Consider the following 14,504-nt stretch of genomic DNA (forward strand, 5'->3'; position numbering starts at 1 on the left):
AATAAAGTCCTCTAAATATTTAACTACAGCTTCTGACTTGTTTCATTGCTTTGTGCCTATAATCTAGTCATATTAACCCTTTCAAAGACATTTAATAATACATCCTAATCTCACCTTAATCCAACTCCTTTTTCTTTCAAACCAAACTCATCTACCCCACTGTAAAACTATAAAATATATTTCCAAGTAATTAAGTGATATTTTCCAAGTAATCTCCACTTCTGACTTAAGTCTTTTCTTCAGGGTTCTAGGGAAGGAAGGGAAGTAGTAATATTTAAAACTATATAAATTCTGTAATAGACACATTACATAGTAACAAAACTAGTTCTTCCCCTAATCAAAGCCATCCTCTAATATCATAATCTAAGACCCAAATACAATATAGAAAACAGCAACAACAAAGACGCATCAAAATAAACCAAATAAGGCATTCTAGGCTAATTAAAATAATGAAAACAACAAGTGGAAACAGATATCGAAGGGAATTTGGGAATAATCAGAATTGAACAGATGGAAACAGCTTCACAAACACTGATAAGACATTAATTATTTACTTATATTTATGACAAAAACGTCACTTTGAAGGCATACATTTAATTTAAAACAAATGTAAACAGGGACACCTGGGTGGCTTAGTGCATTAAGCATCCGAATCTTGGTTTCAGATCTCATGGTGGTGAGATCTGGCCCCGTGATGGGCTCTGTGTTCAGGCGGGATTCTGCTTGTTGATTCTCTCCCTTTGCCCTCCCCCCACTCACTCATGCTCTCTCTCTCTCTCTCTCAAATAAATCTTTAAAACATAAATAAATAAATAAATAATATAAAAACAAATGTAAACATTATGCCACTTATGATAGGTCACAAAATTAGAATAAATGTGTAAAAGCAAATTGGAACACCAAATTTTGAATGATGATGAAATAAGACCATTAGTCACATCAACACAAAGATAAGGGAATGATTTAAGAAGGTATCAAGGATACCTAACCAGTAGAAATAGGGGAAAATAAGGAAATACAAAACAGATAAACTTTAAATTTTAAAAGTGGGCTTAAGGAGGGCCCATGATGTGATGAGCACTGGGTGTTACACACAACTGATAAATTATTGAGCACTACATCTGAACTAATGATGTACTATAACTTGGCTAATTGAATTTAAATTAAAAAATAATAAAAAATAAAATAAGGGAAAATGAGTAACTATTTAATTAATTAATTAAAAATGGGCTTTGAAGGGCTCCTGCATGGCTCAGTCAGATAAGCAGCCAAGTCTTGATTTCAGCTCAGGTCATGATCTCGGGGTTGTGAGATAGAGCCCCACTTGGGACTCCTCACTGAGCAGGGAGTCTGCCTGAGATTCTCTCCTTCTCCTTCTCCCACCCCCTCTACCCCTTCTCGTGCTTGCATTCTCTCTCTCTCTCAAATAAACAAATAAATCTTTTTTAAAAAAATCAATAAAAATAAAAGTGGGCTTTGAAATAGCACCTAAACATCCTTTTTTTTTTTAAGATTTTATTTATTTATTCAAGAGAGAGAGGATGAATGGGAGGGAGGGGAAAAGGGAGAGGGAGAAGCAGACTCCCCCGCTGAGCAGAGAGTCCAACTAAGGGTTCCATCCCAGGACCCCAAAACCATGACCTGAGACAAATGCAGACACTTAACCAACTAGGCACCCAGGCTCCCCTCTTTTAAATTATTTCCATTGGCATGGCACCTGGGTGGCTCAGTCCGTTAAGCATCTGCCTTCAGCTTGGGTCATGATCCCAGGGTCCTGGGATGGAGCCCCACACAGGGCTCCCTGCTCTGTGGGAGGCCTGCTTCTCCCTCTGCCTGCCACTCTCCCTGCTTGTGCTCTCTCTCTCTGTCAAATAAATAAATACAATCTTTTAAAAAAATTTTTAATAAATTATTTCTATTGGCATAATTTTGAAAATAACTGCATTTTTTGAACTATCAAAGATAAGTCAAACTCTTCTCAAACATTATTATTAATGCCCTTGCTAATCCTAGAAATACATTTTAATTGTATCAAAATGTGGACAGAAGAAGATTGAGTACATTGACCTATAATACATCATAGGCAGCAAACAGTGGAGCCTGCATTCTGATATCAAGCCATGTTCAGTCCCCTACAACTCATGACCTTTTAAGCAGTAGTGTAGTTTTGCTGGGAAAGGGATGAGAAAAGACACTGATTGAAAGTATGTACGCTGACATAGTAGTTGGGCTCTCTCTCCGCAATCATACACTGTTTACTGATGTGTCTGCTTTTCTCTGGTTATTAAATTGCTTTACTGACATCAAAGAAAGAAATTTAACTTGTTTAAATACTTCAAAATTTATGTAATAGATTTTATACACTATGTTATGCATGGAAAAAATCATAGTGGCTTTCGAAATCCCACGTTACGATTTGTTATTCTAATCATTTCTTTCCAATCAGAAATGCATTGTGTTAAGGCAAGTCTGAGAGTAACATTGTATCGAGATAATTTTGAATCTTCTCTTGCTTGCATATGAAACAAAGTCACTTTCAAGTATTGATTTATTTCCACACTTATTAATCTCTAACATGATATAACTATATTGAGATATGAAGGTTAGAATCATAGCCCTAAATTTTAAGGTAACTTTTCTGAGTTCAGATTTATTGAACAAAGACTATGAGCATTTTCATAGTGCAAATGTCCTTTATCTCCTGATATAGAAGAGGAAAATTTATTCATCTGTGTTTTATAGTATATTCCTCACACTTCTCTGAGATATTTACGTCACTGATAAAAATTTGAGGCTTATTTAAAATAAAACCTTGTTGTCTTGAAGATAATTGCTTTCAGGGCACCTGGGTAGCTCAGTCAGTTGGGCTTCCAACTCTTCATTTCAGCTCAGGTATTGATCTTGGGGTAGTGAGATTGAGCCCCATGACAGCTCCATGCTCAGCAGTCTGCTTCAGATTCTCTGTCTTTCTTTCTCCCTCTGCCCCTCCCCTGGCTTGTGTGTTTACAGTTGCATGCTCTCTCTCTCTTGCTCTAAAATAAATTAATTAATTACATCTTAAAGATAATTGCCTTAACTAGCTATGGAACTGTAAAATTTCATTTTAATTCTCCTCTCCCTAAGAATTTACTTATAACATAATCCTTTCCTCTTCTAATAAAACACTTTATGGAAAATAAGTATACTGAGAAAATCTCTTTATAATGTCTGAGCAAACGATTTTGATATGGAGCTAGATTTAAAATCTAAAGCTTACCAAAAGTTTTCTAGAACTATTTTATCTTGTTGTTTGTCTGCTAATACTGTATTTAATTTCATGCAGGCTTATACCATTCTTGTTAATTCACTCGCTTGCACACGGTCTATATGCAATGTTCTCGTACCTCCATCACTGTCTCTCTGCTGGTTTCATTTCTGGCTGTTCTGTGGCTTGTTTGTCAGAGATGAATGGGAAATCAGTCAGTTGAGATCCTAACATTTGATTTTTTCAGCTTTTTGCTTAGCAGCCTATCACCCCGTGTTTCTGGATGAAGAGCTAGGACTGTGACTGGAACATAAGCCCTGTCTGTCTTTGATTCCCTGTGATTCCTGTAAACTAAAAAGCACGACCACCAAGGACATCAGCTGTGCAAGCTAGTTAGTTAACACATTCTATCCTGTCATCTCACTTTTTAATCTCCTCTGCTCACAAGACAAGGATTTCCATAAAGTAGGCTGGCTATCCTGAAGTTAGGGTTCTAAGGCTATTAGGTCTTCCAGTCCAATCTGCAATTTTTTATATGCCTTTCCAGAACTACATTTTTTATTGAGGTAGCATTTACATAACATAAAATGCACCATTTTAACCATTTTACTGTGTGTAGTTCAGTGGCTAGTCGTACATTCACACAGTTGTGCAATCATCACCATCATCTCCTTTCATAGCATTGTCATCACCTCAGGTAGAAACTCCATATCTATCAAGTGGTGATTCCCTGTCACTCCCTTCCTCCAGCCCCTGGCAACCACTGATAAGCTTTCTGTCTCCAGGATTTGCCTATTCTAGATATTTCATATAAATGGAATCTAGAACATATGCTGTCTTTTGTGACTAGTTTCTTTCACTTAGCATAATATATTCAAGGTTTATGTATGTTATTGAATCTATTAATACTTTATTCTTTGCACAGGTGTACCACATTTTATCTATTCATCAGCTGATGAACATTTAAGTTGCTTCCACTTGGGCACTATTATGAACAATGCTGTTATAAACATTCATGTATTAATTTTTGTTTGAATCATAGCATATTTAGCTGTGCTTTTTAATATTTAAAAGAGCTGGTGATGATATTAAAGGAGCATATAAAATTGGAGGGATAATCATATACATTGTTTTCTGAGTCAGCATAATCACATTAGCCGTAGTAGAAATATAAATGAATCATATTTTATTTGAAATGCATTCATATGCCTAGTGCTCAGAAATATGGTGAATGGGAGCCTCTTTTAATTGGATTCTGAACTTTGTTTATTTGTCCTCTTCTTTTTTTGAGTACTTCTCTAGAACAAGGTGATTTTAGCTCTCTTACACCTTCCTTAATCAGCCCAAAATGACACTGTCATTTCTCCGGGGATCCCAGGTTCCTTTTAGTTAGTGACATTTAAAAACCAATGTGGACATTAGTTATGTTGGTTAGTGAGTTATTGCTTATTAGCCCTCCGAAGACTGTGTGTGTGTGTGTGTGTGTGTGTGTGTGTGTGTGTGTGTGAATGTGTAATACATTCATACCTATACTTCCAATTCTGATATACCCCGCACAGGTTACTTAAGAAACAACTGCTTGTGGGGCGCCTGGGTGGCACAGCGGTTAAGCGTCTGCCTTCGGCTCAGGGCGTGATCCCGGCGATCTGGGATCGAGCCCCACATCAGGCTCTTCTGCTATGAGCCTGCTTCTTCCTCTCCCACTCCCCCTGCTTGTGTTCCCTCTCTCGCTGGCTGTCTCTATCTCTGTCGAATAAATAAATAAAATCTTTAAAAAAAAAAAAAAAGAAACAACTGCTTGTAATTTGTTTCCCTTACAGTGAGAAGCCTCAGTATCTTTTTCTTCAATGCCACACTTGAATAAGCCTAGAGCATGCAAAGAAATTACAGAACTGATAATCCATGTCACTGTGAAAAGTAAACCAGATATCCAGAACTCAATTTTTTCATAACTTTTAAATTTATGTCTGATGAAATGAACAAATCTTAAGTATCCAATTTGATGAGTTTTGACAAATATAAGCCATATTCTTATTAATTATCAAGATCAATCAATTAATTGTGGTTTCTACTTTGTGTTATGGATTAGTTTTGGTATGATTTCATTAAAATTAATCAATAAATATTTTCAAGAATATTGACTAGGGAAATGTATGATGACTGTAGACATAGACAAGAATAAATACCACTGACACATATGGAAGATAATCTTGAGCTAACAACTTAATCCCCTCTATGGTATAAACCAACTGGCATAAGGGCAAAAACATTAGGAGAATTACAGATTTGTGGCATCCATTGTTTTAGTAGCTGACACTTAGAGTAACCCTAGTTTCAGAGAAAATAAAACATTATTCAATCTTTAAAGAAGTCATTTGAATTATGAAAAATTGATATTTGAGATCACTTACCATGGAAAACTTGTACAGAAGTAAATGGCAATAACTATATGACAGGAATTAATTTCATCATATATTGCCATATTCAATAGATTCATTGACATGCTTAAAAGATTAAGCTTATTTTATGTTTTTGAAAAAGAACATGTAAGAAATCAACTACATGTGTACTAAATCATATTTTACTTTCTACTTCAATTTTAAAAATTTGCCCAACATTAATACTAAAATAAGGGGTGCCTGGATGTCTCAGTAAGTTAAGTGTCCAAATCTTGATTTCAGCTCAGGTCATGATCTCAGGGTCATGAGATCAAGACCCACCTCCTTGGCCTCTGTGCTCAGTGGGAGTCTCCTGGAGATTCTCTGTCCCACTCTCTCTCCTTCTCCCCCTGCTCACTCTCTCTATCTCTCTCTAAAATAAGTAAACAAAATCTTTTAAAAAATACTAATATAAAATGACACAAATGAAATGTATGATTCATTGCAAAAAAAAAACTGCTTTCTTACCCTGTCGACAATTGACATTAAAAAAAATAAATTTACAGAATATTTCTTTACATTACAGAAAGTTAAAGTCAGGATGTATAGAATGGAAAGAGTTTCTAAGCTCAGGTAAACTGAAGGGATCCAAATAATTAGATTTTAAAGATCAATTCTAAACTGGAAGAGTCAAAATAGTTTTTGTTCAACGTTCATTTTATGTTTTCACGTTAATTATTTCTTGTTACTTCTCCGAAACAGAAAATATCTTACTAAATACATCTCTGAAGGCTTGTTTAACTAGCTGGTTTCTGAGAGTATAAATGAATGGATTCAACATAGGGGCAACTGAAGTATTGAGCACAGCGACTCCCTTGCTTGAAGTGACTCTTTGATTTGCAGATGGCTTTATGTACATGAACATACAACTACCATAAGTGATGGATACAACAATCATGTGAGAAGAGCAGGTAGAAAAGGCTTTTTTCTTTTGCTGAACTGAAGGGACTTTTAGAATAGTTTTGATGATGCAAGAGTAAGAAAGGATTACTAATAACAATGAGACAATAATGATCATCACAGCTGAGAAAAAAGCAATCAGTTCTAGTAAATGTGTGTCTGAGCAAGAAAGTTGCAGGACAGGAGAAATGTCACAAATGAAATGATCAATATTTGAGGCACAGAAATCCAGGTTAAGAGCCAAAATCATTGGAGGGAAAACGACCAGGAATCCAGTTGCCCAAGAACTGAGTACAATCTGATGACAAATTCTGCTGCTCATGATGGATGTGTAATGCAAAGGTTTGCAGATGGCAACGTAACGATCATAGGACATAGCTGCCAGAAGGAAAAATTCTGTAACCCCCAAGAATATGTAAAAAAATAACTGAGCTATACAGCCACTATAGGAAATGGCTTTTTCTCTGGTTACAATGGTGATTAGGAATCTGGGGATGCAAACACTTGTGAATAAAATTTCCAAGAAAGAGAAATTACGGAGGAAGAAATACATTGGGGTCTTGAGATGAGAATCCAGTAGAGTAAGGGCAATGATGGTTACGTTTCCTATCATACTCAGCATGTAATTTAGAAGTAAAAATAAGAAAATTACACTCTGTAACTGAGGATTATCTGTCAGTCCCAGAAGGATAAACTCTATGTATTTTGTATGGTTCTTCATTTCTTTTTTGTGATTTCAAACAAATTCTAGAAATAAAATGGTACAATAATATGAGTAGCTTTATATCCAGGAAGTGATACATAAAAGGATCCATAGTCATATACACACCCATTTATGAGGAAATACTCCATGAGGTTGAAGATATGATCTAGAAAATGACTAAAGAAAAAGAGTGTAAGAGTGTAATACCACAACAAAATAAATACTAGCTAAATCTAGAAAAATTGAAACAATACAAAGCAGATATAACCACATTTACAAAAATCCAGTAATGAATCTGAGCAAGAAGAATGTATTAATGGCTATTGAGGAAATAGGACAATCCATTCTTAAGACTGAAGTTTCGATGGGTCTTTCATTGTTTAAGAATAAATATTTAAAGACTATTCCCCCAAAAAGATAATATCCAAAATAATAAATTGAAAGTATTATAACAATAAGTTCAGTAATGTGAAAAAACTCTTTTTCCTTTAAAAAGCCACAAATGTTTAGAATATATAATGGAATATCTACCTTTCTCAAAAGACAATTCAATTTTCATATTACATATAAGCTGTATGTCATGGCATAGTTTGAAAAGTATGAAACAATCCAAATATTTAAAAATAAGCAATTCTTTAAATAATTTTAGTCATTAAGATAATTACATTTTGAAGTCATTTGAAATATTCTAAATGTATTTTAGATACAAACTGCAGAAAAGTTTATACAAACTGACCCCATTTTTATAAATGTCTGCATCTCATACATGGAGGTATGATTTTGGCAAATATATAAAATAAAGTACTTTCAATGAGTTGTTAAATTATAGGGCATTTATGTTTTTCATTAAAAATTCATTCTTAATAATATCCTATCAAAGAAATGCAATGAAACATGCTTTCTCTAGCTTCCTAATTTATTATTTTATAAAAACAATGTGAATTCAGAAACTTATTGGTTATATAGTTTAGAGCCATATTTTCAATTAAAATAAATCTAGTGATGCACTTCATTTTCCTGTTAACCTGAGGAATTGTTATCAATTTGCTAAATAGGCTATTTCCACATAAACATAAACATGGCAGAGAGAAAAAAAATAAACTATATCATATAGTCTATGTTTTCTTTCCTTTAAATAAAAAAAATATTTAAATTACACCCCTTATTTGTTTTGTCAGTTATCTTTGCCTGTTCTGAAGTTGTTCTTCTTTTCCTTACTGAATACATAATATTTTTCCTTCTACATGAGTTAGCCCCTTACCTCATATACAAATTCACAAACTGCACTAATTATCAATGATAAGTTTTTCTTGCTCAAAGTGTTAATCAGAATTAGCACCTCCAAAGAGCTGTCTTTCCTATTTTTAAAAAATGTATTTAAACATGTAAAGCCAATTCTCCAGGAAAAAATATCCTCCAACCTTGTTATGTTTGATTGACTTGTAGAGGTGTTCTGGCACTCTGTTTATCTATTATCCTCCTTCCCTCCACAATTTTGCAGTGCAGTGTCTGGTTTAAACCACTAAAGTATTAGAAATGCAGGTGGAGATGCATAAATCAAACTTGAAGCTCTTGCATTTGTGAGCAATAACTAATGCTTTATACATGGAGCAATAATAAAATATTTTATCACTGCTATTTATTTGTATATAACTTACAAGGTATTTGTAATTATTCTTAAGTGTTTGAAAGAAAATAACCCTGCTCTTTTAAAATATCACCACTATTTTACTTACCTTGAGCAGTTTATGTTGGTTTTTTTTTTTCTGTAGATTACGTGAGCAAGGATCAACCATAATGAAAGGCAAACAAGCTCACTAGAAAATAATATTTAATTTTGTAGGCAGAATGATCAATATAAAATCATCTCATGTTAATTCAAAGCAAATAGATAAAGTGTGGCTATTTTAACACTGATTTTTCTGCACTATCACATAACATGCACTAAACACATGGTAGTATCTGTGCCTTGGATAGTCAAGATTTCTCATAAGCTCCTCTTTTTAATACCATACAATTTATAAAATGTGTGTCCAAATAATCCCACCTCACAAACATTCATGAAGATTATCATAGCTGAGATGATTAGCTTGAAACTTGGGAAATATTTATTAGTTTCAAATTATCTAAAGGGAATGAATGCATCTCCACAGGAAATCTAAGGGGAGGGTGTCTCTAAGGAGAAATAGGAAAGATGAGAAAACATTGAAAAGAACCTACAAAGCACCATTGGCCTTGTCTGTATCGTTTCATCAAATAGAAGCTTATTGTTTCAGGCACGATGATAAACAGCTGTTAGAGTTGTCACATTAAAAATGCTCATTTCAAGACAATCATCAAGACAGTCATGCTCTAAACTAGCGGAGTAGTTTGGATCATACGTAATGATACATGCCAAGGTACCGATAATGTGTGCCAAGATAATTCCTTTTGAGGTTTTGTGGGTTTTTTCCCAACATGTGACTCTATCACTGCAAGAACGGCATATGGGTACCTAACTCAAATACTTCTCCTACCTATGTTTTCTACAAGCAACTGTGTTCAATATTAAGAAAAGACAAAGAACTTCTGCATAATATTATGATTTGAGAATGAATATTTTCTTCAGTGATTTGAGAATGTATGCCTAAATTCAACCTTTTTGAAATATTACTAACCGCTGTAACACTGATTGCATATTGAATTCATTTCTTGATTTCTTGAACATTTACTATACATGAAGTACCCTGCTGACTGCCATACATACGTTATTCAATTTAATCATCATAATAGGCAAAGTACACATAATCATGAACTTTTTTGGCTGTTGAAAAAACTGAGAATTAGGAAAATCAGTTTATGTGCTCACACTCATGAGAAATTTTCAAAAATATAGAGACAGAATTGCAATTAGATCTTTAATTCCAAAGTGTAATTTGTTGACCATTATGCAATATTTCTAATTAAGTAAATGGATAGTTAGATGACAGGCAGATGATAATTAGATAGATGATAGATATAGATGATAGATAATAGATGATAGATAGATGATAGATGATAGATAGTAGATAGATAGAAGAAAAGGGTATTTAATTTAGGAAATAATCAACAATCTAATGCCTGATACCATACCTAGAATATAAGTGCTGAACTTTTTTTTTAATGAATAAATATATGATCAAAATTTGACATTCTTATATCATAAATGCAAAAACTTTTTCAAGAAATGAAATGAATTCATGAAGCTTTTTTGAGTATACCTTTAAAGTAAAATTTTGATTTTTCAACCATATTTTATATATTTTAAAGTTTAAAGGACCATATTACAGGAGAAAAACTACAATTCAATATAAATAGAAATACATGAAGTAACAGTATTTCACACTGAACAAAACACAGGGGTAAAATGCAAAGAAACAGAAATAATTTAGTATGTAACTTCTTAAAATATCATGCTCTGATCACTGACTGTCCCTGAAATATATTCTAAAGAGTAAAAGGATGACAAATAAATCTTTAACTTTAGTTTGTTTGTTATCATTGGTGGTACTGATAGCGTCATTCTGATTTCATCTTGTACAAATTTTAGCACTGGGCAAATTAGTAAATATTTTGATGTTGACAACTAGGAATCTGTAGAGAAAAAGGGAGGAAGGAGAATCAAATTTGAATGAGAAAATAATTCAGAGTGACGGATTAGGAATTAGAGGCAGCAATGTCAACTAATGATTTCTTAATGAATTTTTGTCCTAACTTTGTCCTTTGAAAGATCCTAGAAAGCTTTTGACAGCATTACTATGCCTAAAACCAAGGGGAACATTCCAAAATGACACACGAGACTTCTTGGCCAAATTTTCTACTGATCCCTCTATTTTTCTGACTTCTGCGTACTGGATTGGTCCAACATTCAGTCTTTGGGTCTGTTCTCTCTTCTTTCTACACTTATTCCCAAAGTCCTCTTACTCAGTAATGTTTTAAAACTCCAACTGTGTGCTGGAATTTAACCACATCTCACTATTCCCATGACCACTTTTCTGGTTAAAATCACCCTTATTTTTATTTTGACATTTTACTAACTATTTTAGTAGGCATAGGTGTTGAGATTAAACTCCTAGTATACGAGAAACTAGTGTTGAACATCAGTTGATGATATGCTGGTTTTTTCAAAGCTTTCAACTTTAGTTAATATATTATTAGCATACTGATAAAAATTAGCATTTTATGTAATGGGTTCAAACATACCACTGCAGGTTTTTCTGCCCAGATTGTATCTTTCTCAGTCCCTAAAATGGCATGAAAACAACTGCCTAATCATTTGGGAGAAAATTCTATATCCTCATACTTTATACCAACTATAACCCAACAGTAGAGATACTGATGTGAATAAGTCATAAAGTTATTGGAAGAAAATATAAGTAAATATATGACAAGGTCAGAATCAGTAAAACCTCTCAAGTCATGGCAACAGATTCAAAAATAATAAAATAAAAGATATATATTTTGCTATAGATTAGCCAAATTTTCTGTATACCACCACCACTCTAAATTATATTAAATGTTCAATAACAAATCATTAAATAGGAGTTGTAATATATATGACTTGCAAAGACTTAATATCCTGAATAGATGCAAATATTTTAGGAAAGGATAAGGAATCACTTTTATTCAAAAACAATGAAAGGATAGTAATATCATGTTCATAAATAAAGCATAAATTGCCAATAACATTTCAAAAATTGCTGTATATAATTAGCAATCAACAAAATGTGAATTAAAGTGAATAAAAAACAAAATATTATTTGGATCATCATATTGACAAAGACTTAATACATTGATAATGCATCTTGTATTACTAATGCATCTTCCAATCTCCAAGGACGCTGTCCCAATTCCCAGATGCATCAGTTAGGTTTTGTTTTGTTCTATTTTTCTATATTAAGTACACTTTACAATCATTAGTGACTTTGAAGTAGGGTCACAAAGGACACTTTTTTTTTAACTTAGTTGATCTTACCTACATGACAGGTTGACTATGTAAAGCATCCTCAATCATATCTTGGTGAAACTTTAAGGAGACCTCCCCATGCTAAAATTGTTTGGTCAGATCATCAACTTTTCAAAAATCAAAGAGAATTTCTGGTTTTCCTTTGCCTGTTTACTAGTCTTTCCTTCTATATAGCTAATCAGATTATACAGAAATAGTTCCTTTTAAAATTTAGATGGATATTATAATTCATGATAAATGTTACACCTAGGGATATAAAAATTTACATAGCTTGTGCATGCATTTCAACTGCTACCTTTGAGTGTAAGTTAAGTGAGAAAGCATAACTACATTATATCCAGGTCACTACTGATAGTTCTTATTTAACTGTGAATTCCACTAAGGATCTGTGTGGATAAAACAAAGATTGGAGCCTGAATGAGACACCAAAGTGTATGTATGTTCATATTTCTCAAATCAATTATTTTGTTATGAAATTTGGAAAAATAATTAAAATATTTCTTGTCACTTTCCTGTGTATCTATCTATCTGTGTATGTATCTATCCATCTATCTACATTGATATAGAAACACATATATATATATATGTGTGTGTCTGTGTACTTTTAAAAATTTGGATAGTTCATAAGGATATGAGAAATTAATTTCGTTTCTAAAATGTCATTTCTTTTTCAAGAATATTAATCATGGAAGCAGATGAAGACAGTTCTAAGCGTGCTTTATGAATTGGTTAAGTATGAGAGCAATAAGATGGTTAGATCTGATAGGCATATAATGCATTACCTATTGCCCTAATTACCAACCTAATTACCATATACCAACACCCACACACACACTCACCCACACACATAATCTCAATTGTACAATTACATCTCTTCAACTTAATAAAAGTTGGTTGACCTTTTTACCTAAGAAAATCTTTTTTTAAAAAACAAATACTTTTTACTGTCTAGGTATATTAAATAAAAATTAGTAAGTTACATCTACAATGTAATTAGTTAGTCAGAATGTTTCTGAGGCATGTTTCTGAAGTAAGGAACTAGAAGGACAGGGGTTGTTTCACATCCAGGGATAATACCCAGGATCAGCAGGGACTTTGCTGGAGGTTACAATAGGGAATGAAGGGAAGATGAGCGTAAGAAGAAAGGAAGGTGGGCTCTGCGTAACAATTCCGTGTTTCTCGTGTGAGCTACTGTAGATATTTCAAGTGTACGTCTGCAGAGCACTTAAATAGTTTTTTGCCCATGAGTCTATTTCAGTGCTTGTTCTCTCTGATAGTGTCTAGAAATTCAGAATGCTACCTTCTGTTATGAAACTTTCATCTGAGACCGTTCTGTCAAACAAGGAACCCAAGAGCAGGCTTTGGTTGAAACTAGCCATGTAATACCACACCAGCCAATAGAAATGCTAATTCCAGTCCATCTGACTACAGTCTAAGAAGTTTGCCCTATAAACTGTCAGTAAAATCTGAAGAGTATCCCCATCACAGTTAAGGGACTTTCTAGTAACATGTTCAGGTAAGTACAATAGAAAATTATCATTACCTCCTATCTAGAACTCTTTAAACACTTCATTACCTTACATTTATTTTTTAGGATCTCCATTTTTTTTCAAACATGGTCTATATTAGAATTTAAATGAAAAGTCCTGTGGAGCTGTGACCAGTAGAGCTGATGAAATGCCCAACCTAAGAGACTCTGTTCTAATACTCAAAAATTAGGGCACCGAAGGGCCAGGGGAGCACAATACTCATTCCTATATTGAAGGCAGAACCTTTACCATTGGTATAGTATCTTCTGTATGAACCACAAAAACTAAAGGACTTTTGTTAAGTAGAATCTTGAAATAGAAGGAAAGAATATATTCTGGTCTTTGTAAATATCTATGAGTTTAATTAACATACTGAGAAACCATTATATTCCAGGAAATGTGATAAGATCTGAGGCTACTGCTGAGAATAAGACGGGCCCTGATCTCAAGATTATCACAGTCTAATTGGGAGACAAACAGTAAATAAACAATTTGATACAGCTCCAATGTAGGGATAATTGATACAGGAACACAGTGGAGATGTAGCCAGCCTCGTCTACAGGAATTGAAGTAGTATCTCAGAACTTATTCTAGATGCAGTGAGGAAAATATATTAAAATGATCAAAATAGGACACAGGAAGTCCAGTTAGAGTATAAAGTTTTTATATCGAGTATGAGATCAAAGTGATCTGAAGTATGGTAGAA

At 33.6% G+C, this 14,504-nt stretch overlaps 1 protein-coding gene across 1 annotated transcript; it reads right to left on the reverse strand.

Moving 5' to 3' along the window:
* Window positions 1-6,367: 6,367 nt before the first annotated feature.
* Window positions 6,368-7,303, reverse strand: LOC113255944 (olfactory receptor 6C70-like). The gene has a single exon (XM_026499649.2). It carries the CDS (start codon window positions 7,301-7,303, stop codon window positions 6,368-6,370), a length of 936 nt encoding a protein of 311 aa, XP_026355434.2.
* Window positions 7,304-14,504: the final 7,201 nt, after the last annotated feature.

This window comes from Ursus arctos, unplaced genomic scaffold (assembly GCF_023065955.2).
Source record: "Ursus arctos isolate Adak ecotype North America unplaced genomic scaffold, UrsArc2.0 scaffold_26, whole genome shotgun sequence".
Lineage (NCBI taxonomy): Eukaryota > Metazoa > Chordata > Mammalia > Carnivora > Ursidae > Ursus > Ursus arctos.

Excerpts from the sequence above, each read along its gene's own strand:
- LOC113255944 (XM_026499649.2), bottom strand. The coding sequence starts at position 7,303 with ATGAAGAACCATACAAAATACATAGAGTTTATCCTTCTGGGACTGACA.